The sequence below is a fragment of the Megascapheus bottae genome, chromosome 24 (assembly GCF_031878675.1).
Source record: "Megascapheus bottae isolate mThoBot1 chromosome 24, mThoBot2.hap1, whole genome shotgun sequence".
In the NCBI taxonomy this organism is placed as follows: domain Eukaryota; kingdom Metazoa; phylum Chordata; class Mammalia; order Rodentia; family Geomyidae; genus Megascapheus; species Megascapheus bottae.
Window position 1 is genome coordinate 25,074,282 of NC_143532.1, and position 22,210 is coordinate 25,096,491.

Genomic DNA, 22,210 nt, shown 5'->3' on the forward strand with positions numbered 1-22,210 from the left:
GGCTAGAGCTGTACACTTGGAGTTACAAGTCCACTTTCAGTTTTCAAGTGATTAGTTGGAAATAAGAGTCTCAGGGACTTTCCTGCCTGGCCTGGCTTCGAACCACAACCCTCAGATCTCAGCTTCCTAAGTAAAAGAGAAGTTCACTGTCAATTGAAAGATAAAGCTGTCTAGGAGGTACAGAGGGCTAAAACTAGTGATCTCTTATTTGTATAATTTATTTATTTTACTTTTTCAGTTCTAGGTTTGTTTTTTTTTTTTTTTTTTGTCAGTTCTGGGCTCAAGCCCAGGGCCTGAGCAAAGTTCTAGAGTTTTGAAGTGTGGACTTTCCTTAGATCCTTTTTGTTTTAGTTATTTTGAGAGAAGATTCTTGATTTTGCCTAAGGCTAGACTCAAACAGAAAGCCTCCTCCCATCCCTTCCTCAGAGCTCAATTAAAAGTTAAGTACCAGGGCCAGGAGTGTGGCCTAGTGGTAGAGTGCTTGCCTAGCATGAATGAAGCTCTGGGTTCATTTCCTTGGTACCACATACACAGAAAAAGCCAGAAGTGATGCTGTGGCTCAAGTGGTAGAGGGATAGTCTTGAGAAAGCCCAATGACAGTGCTCAGGGCTCTGAGTTCAAGCCCCAGGACTGGCAAAAAAAAAAAAAAGTAAAGTAAGTATCATTCTGGTCTATTTTGTTTTGTTGAGGTGAAATTTCACTAGTTTTTTTTGTTTTTTTGGGTTTTTTTTTTTTTTGGTTTTTTTTGGCCAGGGATGGCCTCAAACTCACATTCCTTCTAAGTAGCTTTGAGCAGACCCAAACCCTAGATGTTTTTGTATTTTTTTTTCACTTCAGATAGCTATGTTATTCTAATCCTAAATACATCTAAATATAACTGAATCCAGCATCCATTTAGCTTCTATTAAATAGAAATTTGGGCTGACCTAAGCTAATTTTGACTCTGTAGAAAGAAATTTGTTTGGTAAAGGAAACTGTCATTTTCTATCCAAAGGCCAGATAGCTACAGGTACAGAGTATTGACAAGTCCTTAGTCAGGGGTGAGGCTGATGCGTGGAATTCTACCTGGAATGCTAATCTAGGGACTTAACCTAAACCTCTACTTTCCTTCCTCCTTTAACTTCCTTTTTTTTTTTTTGGCTGGTGCTTGGACTTTCTCAAGGCTAGAGCTCTATCACTTGAGCCTCAGCACCACTTCTGGCTTTTTTCTATGTATGTGGTACAGAGGAATGAAACCCCAGGGTCTTAGTGCATGCTAGGCAAGCACTCTACCACTAGGTCAAACTCCCCGTCCCAACTTCAACTTCTTTTTCTTGCCATTCATCACTTCCAGCTTACACATGCACACACACACACACACACACACACACACACACACACACACACACACACACACACTTTTTCCTTTAACCTCTTAAAGCGCAAGTTTTGTTGCTGAGTCTTGAACTCAAGGTTTCAACTTGCTAGGCTTCCTTGCTCTTTGGGTATTCTATCACATTGTGTGTGTGTGTGTGTGTGTGTGAACCAGTACTGGAGCTAGAACTGAGGGCCTTGAGTTCTTAGCTTTTTTGCTAAGGCTGGCACTCTACTATTTGAGTCACGCTTCCCTTTTCAGCTGTGTGTGGTTAATGAGGGAAGAGTCTTTCCTGCTAAAGGGACTTTCCTGCTAAACGGTGATCTTTAGATCTCTGCTGCCTGAATAGCTAGGATTATATGAGTGAGCCACTGGCATCCAGAAATGTGTAAGTGTTAATTGAAAAACAGTTGAGTAGTGGTGCTGTGGCTTAACATGGTAGAACACTAACCTTGAGCAAAAGAGCTCAGAGACAACACCCAGGCCCTGAGTTCAAGTCCCCTGGCCAGCAAAAATAAATAAAAAGAAATACTTCAATGAAAAACAGCTGCGTAACATGTCTCTTTCAGTGAAATAATGTTAAAAGATTGTAGAAACTTTAAACTTCTTTTTAAAAAAATTTCTGACAGTACTAGGGATTGAACTCAATGCTTCCTACTTGGTAGGAAGGTACTCTACCACTTGAACTATGCCTTCAGCCAATTTTTAAACTTGTTTTAATCTTTGTGTATTCTCATTTTAAAAGGAAAAGAAAGCAAAGATAATGAACAGCTTTTGAAAATAATTTCAGCTCTGTGTCCCACTGTATATTCACAATAATGAAATAATCATTATTGTTTTAACTCTGTTGCATTCATTCAAAAAATTGTGATTTCTTCTTATTTTTGTTGAAAAACTTTAATTATCTTTTCATTAAAGAAACTCCTAAAAAGGGGGGGGGGACATGTTTTTCCTGGTTTTACTCCAACTAAATGGAAGTAATTGAAGCCAATGGCTCCTTAATTTTAAAAGACTGCTGAATATGTTAAAATTCCAGGGCAACTGTGTTCTCATAATTAGGATTCCTACATATGATTAGGGAGGATAAAAATATATTGCAGCGAACATGAAACTATTTGCTTGTAGTTCCTCACTCTGCATTTAAAAAGTTGGCCTATGTCAGGCACTATGGTTCTCATCTGTACTCCTAGCCACTTAAGAGGCTGAGATTTGTTTGGGAGTGAGGGGAAAGGTAGGGGTCATGGGGCTTGAACTTGACCTGGGTGCTGTCTCTGAGCTCTTCAGCTCAAAGCTACCGCCCTACCCTTGAGCCAAGCCCTACTTCCTGTTTTCTAGAGGTTAAATGGAGATAAGAGTCTCAGATCCTTTTGTGCCTGGGCTGGCTTTGAATCTTGATCCTCAGGTCTAAGTCTCCAGAGTAGCTAGGATTACAGGCGTGAGCCACTGCACCCGGCTTAACTTTTTCAATGTATATGGTACTGAGGAATTGAATTCCGGCCTTCAGTGAACATGCATGCTAGGCAAGCACTCTACCACTAGGCCAAACTCCCAGCCCTCTTAGTTTTTGAGATGAAGTCTTGATAACTTTTTGCACAAGGCTGGCCTTTAACTTCAGTTCTCCAGACTTCTGCCTCTATGTAGCTATGATTACAAGTCTAAACCAAATGACCAACCATAAATAAGCTCATGCCCCTAATCCTAGCTACTCAGGAGGCTGAGATCTGAGGATAGCAGTTCAAAGCCAGCCTGGACAGGGAAGTCCATGACTCTTGTCTTAATTAACTACCAGAAAACTGGAAGTGGTGCTGTGGCTCAAAGTGGAAGAGTGCTGGGGCTGGGAGTTTGGCCTAGTGGTTAAAGTGCTTGCCTAGCATGCACGAAGACCCAGGTTCGATTCCTTGGTACCACATACATAGACAAAAGCTGGAAATGGTGCTGAGGCTCAAGTGGTAGAGTGCTAGCCTTGAGAAAGTCCAAGGACAGGGCTCAGGCCTTGAGCTCAAGCCCAGGACTGGCAAAAAAAAAAAAAAAAAAAAAAAAAAAAAAAAAAAAAGTGGAAGAGTGCTAATGTAAAAGCTAAGGGACAGTGCCCAGATCTTGAGTTCAAGCCCCATGACTCAGAACAAAGAAAATAAAAAACAGTATAAAGGGCTGGGAGTTTTGCCTAGTGGTAGAGTGCTTGCCTAGCATGCACGAAGACCCAGGTTGCATTCCTTGGTACCACATACATAGAAAAAAAGCTGGAAGTGGCTCTGTGGCTCAAGTGGTAGAGCTCTAGCCTTGAGAAAGCCCAAGGACAGTGCTTAAGCTCTGAGTTCAAGTCAGGACTGGCAAAAAAACAGTGTACAAAATTCAGTGAGGCCGGAAGTTAGCCTAGTGGTAGAGTGCTTGCTTAGCATGCACAAAGACCCCGGTTTCTAGCACCCACAAAGAGACCCAAATTACATGAAACATTTCAATCAGGATAAATGCATTTAAATAGATATTGAACTTTTTTTTTTTTTTTTTTTTTGGTGGTCATAGAGCTTGAACTCTGGGCCTGGGCAGTCCCCAAGCTCTTCAGAATAAGGCTACCACCCTACCTCTTGATCCACATGGTGGTTAATTAGAGAGTCTCACGAAGCCAGGCTGGCTTTAAACTGATTCTCAGATCTCAACCTCCTGAGTAGCTGGCATTACAAAGTGTGAGCCACCAGCGCCTGGTCTGAATATATATATATTTTTTATAGAACCTAACATTATTTTGAAACATAGCCAAACACTCCATAAGAGATTCTAGGAGAGGTATTTAGTTCTTACAAAGAGACACAATGAACTGGGCATTGGTTCTCATGCCTATAATCCTAGTTACTCAAGAGATTGAGATCTGAGGATAGCAGTTCAAAGCCAGCTTGAGCAGTAAAGTCCCTGAGATGCCAATCTCCAATTAGCCATCAAAAAGTCCTGGGGTGATGCTATGGTTCAAGCAGTAGAGTGCTAGCCTTGAACTTTTTGCTCTATTTAACCATTTATAATTTGCTTTTGTTTTGCAGAGGTGGGGATAAACATTTTGCTCAAGACTAGCTCCCAGGCCTTGAGTTAATCCCAGGACAGGCAGAGAGAGAGAGAAAACCAGGTATGGGGGTGCATACCTGTAATCTTAGCACTCAGGAAGCTGAGGCAGAAGAATCACAAATTCAAATTCAAGGCCAGGTTGGATTTTACAGAGACCCTGTCTCAAAGCACACACACACAAACAAATTTCCTTGTGTGTATATAGCCACTGATGGGGTCTCCAACCACAGAAAGCAAGCCTCCCTGTGAAGGAACATACAACCAGGCCCCAGTAGAAAACCAGGGCTTTATGATCAGCTTGAACCTCTATGCTAGCCGGATCGAATTCTCTCACTGGATTCCTTACAACACAACAAAGTCATTAGAGTAGATCAAAGTGGATTCATCATTTCTAGTATTTGTGCTCAAAATCATGCTAGCTGGTGACAAAAACTCTTGAGATCAAGGCAGTCCTGCAATAAAAAGGCATAGTGACTGCTCTGGATGCCAGCAGAATGGGGGTGGGGGTGGGCCTGGTCCTGGGTAACTGTCTGCAGGCTCTCAGCAACAGCAGCAGCAGCTCTGAGTGGCAGTGGGCAAATGTGCCCCAAATCTGCAATGCCCAGCCTAGCACTGGCTGTAGATAACACAGGATAGGCAACTTGGGGAAGAGGGAGGGTGAGAGAAGATACTGCTCTTTCACTGTGGTTGGGTTAAAGGTCCCCAAAGTTTCTTGACAAACAGGTATGGTGGCCCTCTTGGTCTAAATCCGGATTAGCTACCTCCACACCCTCCCCCACCCCATCCAGCTCTTCCTTTCCTCCCTCCCTCCCCACCCTTTTTCATTCTTTTTTGTACATTGGCTAAAACTCAGGGCTTTACTGCTCTCTTGGCTTGCTTACTCACAGGTGGTACTCAACCATTTGAGGTACACCCCTAGTCCAGTATTTTGCTGTTTTGGAGACTGAGTCTCATAGCCCTTTCTGCCTAGGCAGGCCTTCAACCTAGATTCTCCAGTTCTCAGTCTCTTGAGTAGCTGGGTACATAGGCTTGAGCCACCTGCGCCTGGTTTTCTGCAGATTTTAAACAACTTTACAAATTACTTCAGCAATTTCCCCTCTATTCTCTTCGTAATTAAACTTAACATCTTACCATCTTTCTCTGCTATAGGAACATATTGAAAAATCAGTCTACCAGCTTTTTCCCTAGCCTGGTCCTCTTTGAGAACTTCCCATCCTGGTGAATGTGCCACCAGCCATCATAAGGTGTAACTCACAGATCTGAGTCTACCTAGACACTTTCCTGTCCGATTCCTCCTGTGTGGAATTAATCTGTGACCTCTGAGGTGGAAATCTTCAAGTTCTACACTACACTGAACCAACCCCATGGACCTCCTAAGTGGCCTGTCATTTCCTGGCTGGTTCATTTCTAAGGACTGCACTTTCCCAGACATTTTAGAATAATGATGTAACACTGCTTGAGGCCCTGAAGCTTCTTCTGACTGCTTCAGCTTGCCTTACTTCCCACTGCCCCAGAATCTTTGCACATGCTGTTCTTTCCTGGAAACTATTTGTTTCTTTACTAAGCCTCTTCTACTGCTTCACAGCACTTTAGTCCTAATACCCATTAAGTTCTGTGCAGGCCAAGATTGTGTCTATTCTGCCTATCATGAGGCTCTCAATGTCAATCAGAGCTGTCTATACAGCTAGAGGGCTCAAAAAATCTGGTAAAGGAAAAAAAAATGTGTTTAGTGTGTTATCTTATTTATTTTTGTGCTAGTACTGGTGCTTCAAGGCCTGGACACTGTCCTTAAGCTTTTTCACTCAAAACTGCACTCTACCACTTGAGCTACATTTTCACTTCTGGATTTTTGGTGGTTAATTGGAGATAAAGAGTCTCACAGACTTTCCTGTACAGGCTGGCTTCAAAGTGCAATACTTAAATCTCAGCCTATAGAGTAGCTAGGATTACAAGCATGACTCACTGGTGCTGATTGGTCTGGGAGCAATTAAATGCTGTTCATATTTTTGTTTGTTTGCTTGTTTTTGCCAGTCCTGGGCTTGAGCTCAGGGCCTGAGCACTGTCCTTGGACTTTCTCAAGGCTAGAGCTCTACCACTTGAGCCTCAGCACCACTTCTGGCTTTTTTTCTATGTATGTGGTACCATGGAATCAAACCCTGGTCTTCATGCATGCTAGGCAAGCACTCTACCACTAGGCCAAACTCCCGGCCTCCAGTTCTGGCTTTTCTATGTATGTGGTACCAAGGAATGGAACTCAGGGCTTCTTGTATGTTAGGCAAGGTCTATCAATATTTTCTTTTTCTTGCCAGTCCTTGTTGAACTCAGGGCCTGAGCACCATCCTTGGACTTTCTCAAGGCTAGAGCTCTACCCCTTGAACCTCAGCACCACTTCTGGCTTTTATCTATGTATGTGGTACCAAGGAATCAAACCTGAGTCTTTGTGCATGCTAGTCAAGCATTCTACCACTAGGCTAAACTCCTAGCCCTAATATTTTCTACATATATTTGTTTGCTCCAATATTTGGCACATGTATATGCAGAAAATTTTCCTCATGTTTTATCATTACGTAGTGACCTTCCTTGTCTCATTTTACTGCTTGTGATTTATAGTCTGTTTTATGTAAATAAGTTGGGGCTAGTCCTGCTTTGTTTTGCGTAACACTCAAAGGAAAGATCTTATTCCATCTCTCCCTTTCTAGTCTCTGTTCCTAGAGGTGAAATGTGTTTTCTGTAAGCAATGTATACAGGGGCATGTATGTTTAATCCATTCATTCACTTGTTATAACTAGGGAACTTCTTCCACTTTCATTCAAGGGAATTAGTGATACATAAGGGCTTACTAAAACCACCTTATAACTTGTTTCTGACCAAAGATGTTTTAAAAATTCTACCTCTTACATAATATTTGCTTTAGGAAAGAAAAATCACTACTTTGCCATGAGCTGGTGGCTCATACCCATAATCTTAGCTACTTAGGAGGCTAAGATCTGAGGATTGTGGTTTGAAGCGTGTTCAGGCTAACAAGTCTATTCTGAGAATCTATTCTATGACCATGAAAAACCTGGAAGTAGAGGTGTAGCACAAGTGGTAGAGTGCCACCTTGAAAAAAAAAAAACACAGGGAGAATGCCCAGGCCAAGTTCAAGCCCCAGAAGTGGCACACACACATACACACACACACACACACACACAACACACACAAGTTCAAGCCCCAGAAGTGGCACACACACACACACACACACACACACACACACACACACACACACACACACACAGTACTCCAGAAAGGCTCATGCCTGTAATTTCAGCCCTCAGGATGCTGAGGGAGGAATACCAAGAGTTCAAGGTCAGCCAGGATTACATAGCAAAGGTAAAAGTTTCACAATAATTTGCAACCTGGGTACAATGTAGCTGACACATCCATAAACATTACCCAAGTTATTGAAGGGACCTTCTTCCCATAGGCCAGGGTAAACCATGGCAGGTGATCAAACAAGTCTCAATACATCTTTGAAATCAGATTGGATTAAGCACCATCTCTTACAATACCAAGAGGGAAGTTTATAGCAATCAAAAAAGGCAGAGCTGGGAGCGTGGCCTAGTGGAAGAGTGCTTGCCTACCATGCATGAAGCCCTGGGTTTGATTTTTCAGTACCACATACACAGAAAAAGCCAGAACTGGTGCTGTGGCTCAAGTGGTAGAGCACTAGCCTTGAGGAAAAAGTGTCTAAGGACAGTGCCTAGGCCCCAAGTTCAAGCCCCAGAACTAGGGGGAAAAAAAGGCAAAGGGTGTGAGTGCAGTGGTACAGCATTTGTCTGGTACGAGCAAGGCCCTTCATCACCAAAATAAAGAATCATATACTTGGGGTTTTTTGTTGTTGTTTGTTTTTTGTTGGTTGTGGGACTTGAACTCTGAGCCTGGGTTTTGTCCCTGAGCTCTTCAGTTCAAGGCTACTGCCCTACCCCTTGAACCACAGAACCACTTCCAGTTTTCTGCTGGTTAATTGGAGATAAAGGGTCTCATGGACTTTAGTGCCTGGGCTGGCTTTGAAGCAGATCTGAGATCCTCAGATCTCAACCTCCTGAGAGTAGCTAGGATTACAGGCATGAGCCACCATGACTAGCTTGTTTTTTGAATCAGGACAACCAAGACCAACTGTGTGGAAAATTCAAATCTTTATGGACTTTGTTTTTGGCCAGTCCTGGCCTTGAACTCAGGGCCTGAACACTGTCTTTCTCAAGGCTAGAGCTCTACCACTTGAGCATCAACACCACTTCCGACTTTTTTCTGTGTATATGGTACTGAGGAATAGAACCTTGGTCTATCGTGCATGCTAGGTAAGCACTCTACCACTAGGCCAAACTCCCGGCCCCTTTATGGACAATTCTTTAGCACTCTTACTACTTGAGCCACACTACCACTTCTGTCTGTTCATATCGTACTGAGGCATCAAACCCAGGGCTTCATGCATGTGAGACAAGCACTCTACCACTAAGCCACATTCCCAGTCGTGGACAATTCTTCTGACTAATGGACAACAGAGCAAACAGGGGCTGCTTCTGGACCATGATGAGCAGAACACTTGCTGCCTCTAGCCAGCTGTCACCTCATACTTTCAAGACTTTTGGGGCAAGGCTGTTGCCAGGTTTTTCCAATACTCTATACACAGGTGAGGCGGGCCACACAGGAATAGGTATATGTAGCATTACAAAAAAGGAATTTATAAGACATAAAGCTTTTAATGAAAATGTTATTTATTCAAAATATGTTCTATAATTTTGACTCTATGCCATATTAAAACAAGGCAGTAATTGATCAGATCACCATGAGATTACTGTCACTTCAGTAGCTCATCAGTACTAGCCCCTCAGTGACACAAATTGAAATACTTCTTCATAATAGGGTCCTATTAGTATATATATAGTACTTCAGGACTGACTATTTCAATTAGTTTCATCTAATAAAAATAATAGTGGCTTAAAAAGTACCCAGGTAATGATTGAGGCTTTGCTTTCTTGCAAAAATTCAAGGGCATGATTATTGAAAGTTTCTTTACTGCCCAAGAAGTAGTTGGGAAATGGCTGAGAGCCAGGCATGTGGTTCAGAGCAGAGTGTGTGCCCACATGTGCAAGGCCCCTAGCTCTATTTCCTGCATAACCAAATAGAAATCACAGCATAAAAAAACCACACTACATTCCCTCTGTCCCCAAGGAATTAACTTCATTGGAGACATAGAGATACACGCACAGACCCCACAGCCCAAGCACATGTTTCTTATAGGTTTTGCAATTTTTTAAAATGAATTTCAAAAAAAAGTTCAAAGTATGAACATTAAGCTGGGCATGGTGGCTCATGCCTGTAATCCTACCTACTCAGAAGGCTGAGATCTTAGGATCGTAGTTCAAAGCCAGCCCAGGCACTAAAGTCCATGAGACTCTTACCTCCAATTTACCACTAGGAAATAGGAAGTGGGGCTGTGGCTCCAGGGGTAGGGTGGTAGCCTTGAGCCGAAGAGCTCAGGGACAGCACCCCATGACTGCCTCCCCCAAAAGTATGAACATTATACAATAGCTTTGGGAAGCATATAATTGCAGCATCTACTTCTTTGGGAAGTTGCGCTCTCTCTCTCCCTCTCCCTTTCCGGTGCTAGGAACAGACCCAGGTCTTCCCATATCATACATAAGCACTCAACCTCTGACTAAGCTCCCAGAAAGAGTCTCTTCAGATTATTCAGGAAGTCAGTCTTTTCTCCACCGTTTCTTGATAAGCAATAAACCTTCTCAAGTTCATCTTCACATTGTCAAGAACACATAGCTGGTCTGGACTGTATTTACCTCTCCCTTCCTTTCGTATCTGCTCAAAAAAAAAAAAAAAGTATGGAATTAGTATCTATTACAAATTCATTTAAATAAAGTGACAAGTACTTAACTTGGAGTAAATGTAACTATTTTACCATGGAGACTTCAGTTGGAAAGTGTGCTAAAGATTAGATTGGCGGGCCAGTCTTTTAATTAAGAAGGTTAGGTAGGAGTTGGGGCAAAATAAAGCCTAACTAGAGGTATGGCTCAAGTAGTAGAACACCAGTCTTGAATAAACAGCACCTAGACACTAAGTTCTTCAGAGGCTGGACTACATGTACAATGCTTGGGGTACTACACAAAAGTGCTTGGTGGGTAATCTTACCCTTACAAAGGAAGTTGCATCTGCACATGCGCTAAGCTCCTTCCCAGAGAACACTCAGACTTGCCCATCGACAGGCAAAGCAGCTACAAACCTTCGTTTTGAAGATGGGCTGAAATTCTTTGAGAGCAGATAGCAATTTTATCTGGACTGAGGCCCTTTCGGCTTCTTCCCCTTCTGCAAAGACATCAAAGAGGGCATCCAGAGCCTCTCCTGCAACCACGAGGGAAGGATCTTTGCCAGCAACTTCAAGCAGAAAGCACCCAATAGTCTGGAACAACACACACAGGCAATCTGACTACCACTGCACAGACGTGCTGCTAATCCTGCTACTCTCCTGCTTCATGGAAGGGCCAGCAGAAACGAAAAATTATTAAAGACGTATAAACATACGGATTAGTAGGCTATAAAGTTTTACATTCCTAAATAAAGTGAATTAAAATCCACAACACTGGAAAAACTGAATTTGTTAGAACTTGTCCCTTCACCTCCCTTGAAAAGGCTTCTGAATAGTGTTTAAGGCACAGAAATCTTACCTGTAACAATGAAATCTGCTTTTAAAAGTAGATGAAAACCAGTGCATTAGCCCAGCAATTACTCATTTTGCCTTACTACCTTGGCTGACTACCCAGCCCCCTGCCCCATTGCCACTCCCACACCTAACACAGAGCATGCCCAGGTGCGAAGAATAACCTTCTGTAGCCTAGATGCTCTGCCTTCTAGCACCCCAGGGTGATGTGTAGCCTGGTCAGAGAGCTAAGGAACAGGGTGACCCTTGGCCAGTCAGTTAAGCTTCCTGGGTCCTGATTTTCTCCTCCAGAATGTATAACTTGAAGCACACAGCACTACTTATGAGGTAGTCTTATTAAAACAAGGATCTGAATCCTTGGCTCTCAATCAAATTCAGCCTTTAGATCTAGCTTCTAGCAGGCAGGAAATAGGCTAGAGGAATAAGCCTACAACCACAAGGAAGCAGACAGACAGCTCCACCAGGCTGGACAGTCTGCTGGGTGCTGATCTGGATGATGAGGACAAACAGGTGGTTCAGGGAGATCCAAGGTCAAGAGAGAAGGAGATCTGTACCACCTCAAACCAGGGGGAAGCCTTGGCTTTCCTGGTTTAAACTACCCACAAGTAGTATATTGGAGCCAACTGGGAGATTAGGAATAGGAAGTAGACATATCAAGAAATGACAACTTGGGGCTGGGAGTGTGGCCTAGTGGTAGAGTGCTTGCCTACCCTGCATGAAGTCCTGTGTCCCATTCCTTGATACCACATAAAAGCCGGAAGTGGTGCTATGGCTCAAGTGGTAGAGTGCTTGCTAGCCTTGAGAAAGCTAAAGGACAGTGCCTAGAACCTAAGTTCAAGCCCCAGGACAGGCAAAAAAAAAAAAAAAGCTGGGCACCAGTGAGCTGGTGTCGGCTCATGTCTGTAATCCTAGCTGCTCGGGAAGCTGAGATATGAGGAATGCGGTTCAAAACCAGCCTGGATATGAAAGTCTGTGAGATTCTTATCTTCAATTAGCCACCAGAAAACCAGAAGTGGTACTGTGCCTCAAAGTGGTAGAGCGGTAGCCTTGAGCTGAAGTGCTCAGGGACTGCACCCATGCTCAGAGTTCAAGCCCTATGACTGACCAAAACAAAAAAAACCAACAAAAAAAGACAACTGCAGAAGACATAACAATAACGGTTAAGTATGACGCTGCTCTATTTAGAAAAGATACAATTGAATTGATAGGGAAAAATGCCATGTCTATAATTTACTTACATACCCAGAAGGAAATTCCATGAAATACACAGCATACTTTTGATATATTAGGGAATAAGTAAAGCAGTACTGTCTTTTACATGTTAGAAATGTAACTAAAGGGCTGGGAATGTGGCTTAGTGGTATAATACTTGCTTAGCATGCAAGAAGCCCTGGTTTGATTCTTCAGCACCATAATATACAGAAAAAGCTGAAAGTAGTGCTGTGGCTCAAGTGGTAGAGCACCAGCCTTGAGAAAGCCCAAGGACAGTGCATAGGCCCTGAGTTCAAGCCCCGGGACTGGCCCAAAAAAAAAAAAAAAGTAACATGATTTGCAAATTCTACAGTTGAAAAGAAGTTACTGAGCTGGGTGTGGCGGCTCACTCCTGTAATCCTAGCTACTCAGGAGGCTGAGATCTGAGGATCAAAGTTGAAAGCCAGCCCAGGCACAAAAGGACCTGAGACTCTTATCTCCAATTGAACTCTAGAAAACGGGAAGAGGGGCTTGGTTCAAGGACAGGGTGGTAGCTTTGAACTGATGAGCTCAGGGATAGCATGCATGCTCAGGAGTAGGGTGGTAGCCTTGAGCTGAAGAGCTCAGAGGCAGTACCCAGGTCAAGGTCAAGTGCCATGACACACAAAAACAAAAAACAAAACAAAACGAAGAACAGAAAAGAGGTTACTGTTCCATTAAAGTGGCAATCCGCCTTAATGGAGCAGGAGAAATTACACACACACACACACACACACACACACACACACACGAGAAAGCATGCCAAATAGTTAAATGGCAAAATAAGACTCAACTTTAAAGTACTTATCTAACACTTGCTGTTAGATCACCCCAAAGGGTTCCTTGTGCTAACTGCTCACTTCAACACACAAGCATTAGAAACCCTGTGCCAATGGGCACTCTTCTCTTCCCCTATAGTCCAATAGGTCACATCAACTCTGGGAGCAAACTGGTTTACCTTCAGAGTCTCAAGTGTCCCACCTTCTTTGGCCAGCACGCTGCCAGTGATTCCTGAAATACTGACAACATTCACTCGAACCCCGACATTGCTGCTCCCGATGCCAGCTCTGCACAGCGTCATCAGCTGTTCGGGTGTCATGCACTGTTGAGAGAGGAAGTGGGAGTATGGACAGTGGTACACCCCACCATTCCAATGGCAAATGGAAGCCAGCAGTCTCTTCTACAGGCTGCAGGAGGTCAAGAGCAGAGTGAACACCTGGCAGACAACTTAGGTATTCTGGACTAAGGGGAGTCTTCTCCCATGTTACTTGTCACTAATACATATAGGAGCTTTAAGTCCTATGAGTCACATGTGAAGACTTTCATTTCAGAGGACACATATGAAACAGATTCCAGTTTTGTTTTCTAGTGGTCATAAAGATTTGAAAGCATAGTTGGGTGGGGTGGCTCACACCTGTAATACCATCTACTCAGAAGGTGGAGATTGGGAAAACTGTGGCTGAAGATCAGCGCAGAAAAACAAAACAAAAACTAGTGAGAACTAATCACAACCAATTGTCTGGGCATGGTGGTACACATCTGGCATCTTAGCTATGCAGGAGATGTAGACAGGGTGATTTCAGTCTGAGGCCAGCTAGGTAAAAAGCACAAGACCCTATCTGAAAAGTAACTGACGCAAAAAGGGCTGGGGTACATGGTTCAAGTGGTAGACTGCTTGCCTAGAAAGCACAAAGCCCTTAATTCAAACCCCACAACCACCAAAACAAAACAAGTTTTGAAAACAGCCTTAATACGAATGGTCTGTGTATAGCTAGCCGGGCACTGGTGGCTCATACCTATATTCCTGGCTACTCGGAGACTGAGATCTGAGGGTTGTGGTTTGAAGCCAGCCCAGGCAAAAAAGTCTGTGAAAGTCTATAAGACTCTTATCTCTAATTAAGCACCCCAAAAAGCTGGAAGTGGGGCTATGGCTCAAGTGGTAGACAGCACCTACACCCTAAATTGAAGCCCACACACAAAAGCAAAAATTGAGTATAAATATTGTAAGAACTTGGAGATGTTTTGGCTGTAAATGACTAAAGATCATAAGCTTCATTAAGTGATAACGTGCTATGTGGTGGTGATTTTCAGACTGAGCATAAGTTTGGGAACAAGTTCCATGAATGCTGTACTTCCTGGCCATGTCCTCTACCCAGCAGCACAGAGCAGTGAAGAAAAGATGGCCTGGGGTGGGTGGCATGGCTCCGTTGGGAGAGCACTAGCCAATGAGTTGAAAGGGTCAGGTACTGAGTCTGAGATTTAAGCTCAGACAAGAACAAAGAAAGAAAGAAAGAAGAAAGAAAGAAAGAAAGAAAGAAAGAAAGAAAGAAAGAAAGAAAGTCTAGAGTCAGACTTTCTGAATTCAAATCCCAGCTGTGCTTGGATCTCCAGCATAGGTTCTACTTGGCTTCATAAATCTGCTACTTCCCACAGGAGGGCGGGTCACAGACACCCACCAAGAGCTGCTACAGGATCCAACAGTGCACAGCCAACACTCACTCATGCTCACTACAGTTACCATTTGTAAACCTCACACTTTGTTCTTTTCTTGGTTTTTAGGTCAGACGTTGTGACTCCAACTCCTTATCTGCCACTTTTGCTCATTGGCTAGCACTCTACCAACTGACAAACTCATTTGTGAATCTTCTGCATGACTTCTGCTCAATGGAATGGAACAGCTAACATGCCTGACAAGCAGAAAATCCTGGGTTCAAATCCCAATACTACCCACCAAGAAAATTTTGTAGTCATAAAGCAAAGCTGAGATAAGGCTATGGTGAATCACAAGGTATACTTGCAGCATTACCAGAACTCAAACAAGTCACTGAAAGCCCATGGGCCAGAAAGGTAAAGAGCTAGACAGGGAAGCACCAGCTAGGTCCTGAGCTCACCGTGTCCCACTAATGCCCCACATATATGAATAGTTACCTCTATTTAAGCCCAAGCTTTCACTATTTTTTTTTTTTTGAGACATAGTCTTGCTATGCAACTTTGCTATGCACTGTCTTTTCTGCTAGGACAAATAAGACAATATGTTGGAAATGAATTTTACAACTTGGGGTGGGGAGAGTGAGAGAAAAACATGGGAAGGTGGTAACAATGTTCAAGAAGTAATGTAGGGGCTGGGAGTTTGGCGCAAGTGGTAGAGTGCTTGCCTAGCATGCAAGAAGACCTGGTTCAATTTCTCAGTACCACATACATAGACTACATAGACAAAAAAAAAGCCACAAATGTTGCTGTGATTCAAGTGGCAGAGCTCTAGCCTTGAGAAAGCCCAAGGACAGTGCTCAGGCCCTGAGCCCAAGCCCAGGACTGGCAAAAAAAAAAAAAAAAAAAAAAGACAAAGTAATATACGCCCACTACCTTACAAATATAACTGTAAACCCCCTCTCTATACATCACCCTGATAATAACATAAAACGGGTAAGGCTACAGGTATTCACCACACCTGGCTCAAGTAGTAGCCCAGTAACAGCTCCAGAAAATAAGAACAAAGTGGCACCGGTGGCTCATGCTTATAATCTTAGTTACTCTGGAGGTAAGAGATCTGAAGATTGAGGCACAAAATCAGCAGGGGCAGAAAAGTCTTATCTCCAGTTAACTACCAGAAAACCAGAAGTGGAGCTGTGGCTGTGGTAGAGTGCTAGCCTTGAGCAAAAGAGGTCAGGGACAGTGCCCAGATCCTGAGTTCAAGCCATACAACTAAGAAAGAAAGAAAAGAGTAAACATACCACACTTTTCTAGAGGTCCTACAGCCACATGGCAGGCGATGTGTTATTTTCATTTCCATTTTACAGAAAGAGAGAGCCAACAATTATGTTAAAAAAAATTCTCAACTGTAACCCTTTGGTACATCACCCTTGTTAAAAGTTTTAAAAAATGGTAACAAATAGCTCACATCCATAATCCAAGCTACTCAGGAGGTTAAGATTTGAGGATCACATTTCTAACCCAGGCAAGAAAATCTGTGAGACTCTTATCTCACCTTAAAAGACAGAGGTCCAGTTGTGATTCAAGTAGTAAAAAGCAAAAATAAGCTCAGGAATAGTACCCAGACTGAGTTTAAGCCTAGCATGCACGAAGACCCAGGTTCGATTCTTTGGTATCACATACATAGAAAAAAGCTGGAAGTGGTGCTGTGGCTCAAGTGGCAGAGTGCCAGCCTTGAGAAAAGCCCAAGGACAGTGCTGAGGCCCTGAGTTCAAGCCCCACGACTAGCAAAAAAGAAAAAAAAAATTCCCCCAGAAGAAAACAATGGTGGAGTGCTTACCTCCCATTCACAAGTCCTTGGCTTCAATACCCAGCACTGGGAAAAAAACAATCTAGGGCTCAGATATAAGGTCCATGTTAAGAGACACAGGAACTAACCTGAGAGGATTCCTACTGTCTAAAATGGGTCAACTTTTTTTTTTTTTACTGTTATTGCAAAGGTGATATACAAAGGGGTTATAGTTATGTACTTCAGGTAAAGAACACCCTTCTTTTTGGACAATGTCATCCCTACCTTACTCTCTCCCAGTTTTTCCCTCCTGTCCCCACCCACAATTTGTATAGTTCATTCCCAGCATAGTATCTAGTGAGTCTTGTTGTTGCATTCATTCATCCTTTGTCCCTCCATTTCTGTAACCCTCTTTACCTTCCAAAGACAGATAAAGGAACGCACAAGACAAACTGAAAATAAAACCAGCAGCGGCAACAACAAAAAACCTTCTTGTTTAAAATGGGTCAACTTTAATCAGCATGCCCTCAATCCTAGCCCTTGGGAGACAGAGTGCAGCAAGATCAGAGTTCAAGGCCAGACAAGGTTGCATAGTAAGGCTTGGTCTCAAAAACCAGAGGGACTGAAAACAAAAACAAAAACAAAACAAAAACCAAGTAGTTGTATGGCCACAGAATCACCTCCAACAAAAAGATACTTCAAGTTTCATAGTAGTTTTTCAAAATCTTACCTGGGGAAGGTTATTGGAGGCCATTGTTTGCAGAAGGGCCCTCAAGGCACTGCTTATGGCTTCCAGAAAGTCAGGGTGCTCAGCAAAATCTAAAACAGAAAGTTACCACAAAACACAAAGATCAAGTCAACTTCTCTCTCCCAAGACAAGCTAAATCCGGGAAAACCAGATTAAAGTAAGCATTCCACATGTCAGCAGGCGCTATGATTAATTTTGAAAAATTCTTGATATTTAAGCCCTGGACGCTACTGATGTGATGTCTGAAGATGCCCCGAGGAGACGTCCTGCCTGTGCTAAGGTGCTCTCTGGATTCACTTGGGAACAGGACAGTCCTGAGCCAGCTGCTCTGGACTCAGTCCCACCCACCTCCACCATGGCGCTAAGCGGCTCCCTATTGCTTCTTATGCCAGCATTCTTACCAAGTGTGGTCCACTGTAAGCCAAGAACTAGAGCCGAGGGTTTAGGCTACCCTGCCCCCAGCTCTTCATCCCCTTTCCAAACCATCCCCGAGCTCTTCAGCTCAAGGCCTACCTCTTGAGCCTCAGCCCCACTTCCCATTCTCTAGTGGTTAACTGGTGATGAGTCTCACGTTCTTTACTGCCTGGGCTGGCTTTGAACCTTGATCCTCGGATCTCAGCCCCCTGAGTAGCTAGGGTTATAGGTGTGAGCCACCACACCCGGCTTTAGACGGAAACTTCTTAAAGGGTCACAGCCACACTGCCAGTCCCACGTACTGCTCTGTAACTCTGCCCTTCCCACAATAAAAGGGGACCCTCTTTCCCCAGGGTGTGGTTTGTGACTTCTTCAACCAATATGACACATGGATGACTGGCTAGATCATAAAGGACAATATTGATTATTGCTTTTTTTTTTCTGATTTTTTATTTTTTGTGTTGGTCCTAGGATTTGAAACCAGGGCCTCGATGCTGTTCCATAGCTTTTGTTTTCAAGGTTCTATCACTTGAACCACAGCTCCACTTTCAGCTCTTTTTGGTGGTTAATTGGAGATAAGAGTCTCAGATCTCAGCCTCCTCTAAGTAGTTAGGACTACAGGTGTGAGCCACCAGTGCTGTGATCACGGCTGTTTTAAGTCACTGTCTGGAGTAATTTGTAAGATAGCAATAGACAGCTTGGCTTCCTGCTCAGTACTGCTGGAGACCTTGTTCTAGTTCTGATGGCCCACTTTAGATTGCTTAGGTGAGAGGCAGGCAACTTTCTCAAAAACTACTGTGAGAAACTCTTGTGTTTTTCTTGGGACAAAGTCTCACCATCTAGCCTTATCTAGGCAAAGAAAATGTTTCTGGTCATTCATCCAAATTTGGGGAAGATAAATTTCAACCCATCCAGACACAGTTTCAGTAACAAGCCAGCAGACCTGGCATTCCCTAAGCAATTGAGGAAATACTAAAAGAAATAATAAAAGGGTAAAGTCTGAAAAGTCTTTCTAGGCTGGGAATATAGCTCAGTGGAACAGAGTTTACCTAACATGCAGCTATGGGTTCAAACTCTATCCTGCAGCCAAAACAAACAAATTCTTACGAACATTATATTATTATTATTTTCTTTTTACCAGTTCTAGGGCTTGAATGTAGGGCCTGAGCACTGTCCTTGTGTTTTCTCAAGGCTAGAGCTCTACCATTTGAGCCACAGCACCACTTCCAGCTTTTTCTATGCATGTGGTACTGAGGAATTAAACCTGAGTCTTCGTGCATGCGAATTATATAGCATCAAAGAAGTTGTAGCATGTCTAAATGTAGGTAAATAATCAATATACAAATATCAAGTAGCAGGTTATATTTTGATGAACTTTTCAGATTGATTTCACTATCTTATTGTGGAACAGAAAATATACATCAGAATAGGATACCACCATTCTAACTTACAATTTTTTCAAGTGTGTGCCAGTTCTGGGGGCTACTCAGAACCCGGACAATGTCCCTTAGCTTTATTGCTTAAGACTGGTGCTCTACCACTGGAGCTCTACGACTTCTGGCTTTTTGGTGATTAACTGGAGACAAGAGTTTCAAGAGCTTTCTTGCCCACGTTGGCTTCAAACTGGATTCTTGGCTCTCAGTCTCGTGAGTAGCTAGTAGTGACATCAGCCATTGGCAATCTGCTCAATTTCTTAAATTAAGAAAATAATTGAAAATTATGCAAATACACACACATTTATTTGGCTGGTCATGGGGCTTTAACTCAGGGCCTTGAACTTTGAGCTCTTTTGTTCAAGTTAGTATTCTACTATTTTGAGTTAAGAGTGTCACTTTAGGTTTTCTGGTGGTTAATTGGAGAGAATAGTCTCCATAGCCTTTCCGCCCCAGCTGGCCAAAATTGGCATGAGCCACCAGTGCCTCGCTATCCAATATTTTTGTTGTTGTTTGTTTGCAGCACTGAGAACCCAACTCAGGGCCTTGCAAGTGCTCTTCCACTGAGCTAAATCACCACTCCAAAGATCTGAGGATTGAGCCTTAATTGTGCTAACATAACTAGATATAAACAAATTCAGTAACATAAAAATACAACCCAAGGACTTAATGTCCCACTTCAGCTTGACCCAGTACACTGGCAACTCTGTCAGAATATGGGAAGAGCCTGTGCATATTAAAGGGCAAACAACACACAGTAACAAAGTTCAAGTTCCTGCCCCTTGAAAATTCCACTCTGTCCAAGTAGTCTCTCATAGTAAGGCTGAGATCTTTACCTGGCTGAGAAAACAGGAGCTCTGCCAGGTGCTGCGCCAGTGTCTGGAGGGCTGGAGCCCCTCCCAGGTGATCCACATCCAAGAGGGACACTAGACTTTGGAGGCACACGAGGGCTCTACACTGGATAGTGTTCATCCTGCACAAGAAGAAAATAACGCTGTCTGGTTCTCTACCACTTACCCACTGGAACATGGTACTCACTTTTGTTTTCTTTCTTTCTTTTTTTTTTTTTTTGAGACAGGGTCTTGCCATTTGGCCCAGAACTCATGATCGTTCTGCCTCTACCTGGGATTACTGGTGCATAGTTAACTTTCCGCCCAGGCTTCAGGTGGTGAGTGAAAATAGCTCTAAGTACAAGGAGGTGCAGCAGCACGAAGGACCTGATAAGAGAGCTAGTTCAGGAGCCATGAGGAAACCCAACTTAGAGTAATTGCTATGCAAGATAACCTCTTCAATTGAACAGTGAACTAAGACACAGGGTGAAAGATCCACACACATAAAGTTTAACAACTAATTTATAAAGCAGAGGAAAACAAGATGAGGGCGGGGGTGGGGGAGGGAAATGGGGACAAAAACGTAAGAAGGGATAGCAATGTTTGTCAAGTAATGCACCTTCTATCAGGTGAATATAATGTAACCCTTCTACTAATTACAATAAAAAGAATACTAATTTATAAAGCAAATACCCACATATCTGAAGTGTGACCCTCACAGTCCATGTCCCTTCCTGTTTGCACTCTTACCTTCCTGACCCCTGGAGGCAATCACTGCTCTGCCCTGTATTGCAAACTCTGCTTTTCTCTCCCTCCCTCCCTCCCTCCTTTCTTTCTTTTTCTTTCTTTCTTTCTTTCTTTCTTTCTTTCTTTTTCTTTTTCTTTCCTTCTTTCCTCCTTCCTTCCTTCCTTCCTTCCTTCCTTCCTTCCTTCCTTCCTTCCTTCCTTCCTTCCTTTCTCTTTCTTTTTCGGTCATGGGGCTTTAACTAGGCCTAGGCATTTGTCCCTGAGCTCTTCAGCTCAAGGCTACCACCCTACCCTTTAGCCAAGCCCCACTTTCCATTTTCTAGTTTATTTGGAGATAAGCGTCTCAGGCCTTTTTGTGCCGGGGCTGGCTTTGAATCTTGATCCTGAGTAGCTAAGTTCCAGGACGGTGACCAGGTCCTTTTCTTTACAGGGCCACCACCCAGGTCTGCGTCCCTAAGTAGTTTAGTGTTTCGCCTTGTAAAGGGTGCATCACCACGGCACCTTCTCGACTTCAGCCTTGTAGTGAGCACAGGCGCTCTCACAGCAAGTTCATACAGCTGTACGAGGACATCAGATTTACTGACCTATTCTACTCATGGCAGACGTCAAGGATGCCATGCTTGAGAGCTCCCACTGCTCTGGGGTATCTACTCAGGAACAGAACCTCGGGGTGCAGCAGGAGTCAGTATTCACAGAACAAAATCACAAATGTTTCTGAAAACAGAAAGGTTCTTACTTCTTAATCAAAGGTTTCCAAGTAGGGCTTTTGGAGCATGCGTCAACAACAGCGCTGTTGGGAAAGGCCGTTTTTTCAAATACCTAGAGAAAGGACAAAATGAATGGAAAGTTATTTCAGACAAGATTTCGGCATAAATTCTTCCTTCTGGGTGAAATGGTTCCGAGTGACCCGACACCATCCCCTTCATCTATTCCCAGCGCTATCGGTTCTGCCTGGTGCACCGAGCGTCACGTGCGGCTACGGTGTGTGCTTACTTCCTGGGTGCACAGGGAACAGCTTACTGAGCTTTCCCACGCTCTGCCAGCCTGGAGTGCGCATCAATTACCTTCTTTGGGATGAGGTAATTGGTGAGAGCAGTGTGAATCTCATGGGACAGGCAAAGTGGGGTCAGTAGCTGCCCTCCATTCTCACTGAAGGAAGTCTCCATAAATGCATCACTTTCATCACTGCTCGACAGCTCTTCCCACTCATCATCTGAAGGATCTGGAGAGAGTGGAAACCACACATAATGGGGTATTAAAGACTTCCCATCCCGTGAAGGTAGCCCCAGGCCCAGAAGAAAGAGTAAGAACAAGCTGCAAACCTTCACTGCAGCACATGTTGACGATAATTTCTAGGGCCGTCTGCTGAGCTGCCAGCAAGGCTGTGGTCTCTCTCAGTTCCTTGTCAGTGGGCTAAAAAGCAGACAAACAAACAATTAAATATTTCCTTGCATGAATTTCTTTACAGTTAA

General features: G+C 43.5%; 1 protein-coding gene and 1 long non-coding RNA gene across 3 annotated transcripts in view; one reads left to right on the forward strand and one right to left on the reverse strand.

The window, feature by feature from the left end:
* Window positions 1-18,045, forward strand: part of LOC150047156 (uncharacterized) — a 38,155-nt gene extending 20,110 nt beyond the window's left edge. The window contains exons 2-3 of one of the 2 annotated variants that reach the window (XR_016539562.1): window positions 14,907-15,194; window positions 17,533-18,045. This is a non-coding gene — a long non-coding RNA (uncharacterized LOC150047156). The remainder of the gene's footprint in view (window positions 1-14,906; window positions 15,195-17,532) is intronic. The other variant, XR_016539563.1, reaches the window with a different exon arrangement.
* Window positions 9,021-22,210, reverse strand: part of Heatr3 (HEAT repeat containing 3) — a 34,567-nt gene continuing 21,377 nt past the window's right edge. Inside the window, exons 8-15 of the mRNA XM_090357670.1 lie at window positions 22,061-22,151; window positions 21,803-21,960; window positions 21,475-21,557; window positions 19,998-20,134; window positions 17,297-17,385; window positions 13,306-13,449; window positions 10,683-10,859; window positions 9,021-10,261 (exon numbers count right to left, since the gene is read on the reverse strand). Of these exons, the coding sequence (XP_090213796.1) occupies window positions 10,139-10,261; window positions 10,683-10,859; window positions 13,306-13,449; window positions 17,297-17,385; window positions 19,998-20,134; window positions 21,475-21,557; window positions 21,803-21,960; window positions 22,061-22,151 (1,002 nt within the window). The 3' untranslated portion in view covers window positions 9,021-10,138. The remainder of the gene's footprint in view (window positions 10,262-10,682; window positions 10,860-13,305; window positions 13,450-17,296; window positions 17,386-19,997; window positions 20,135-21,474; window positions 21,558-21,802; window positions 21,961-22,060; window positions 22,152-22,210) is intronic.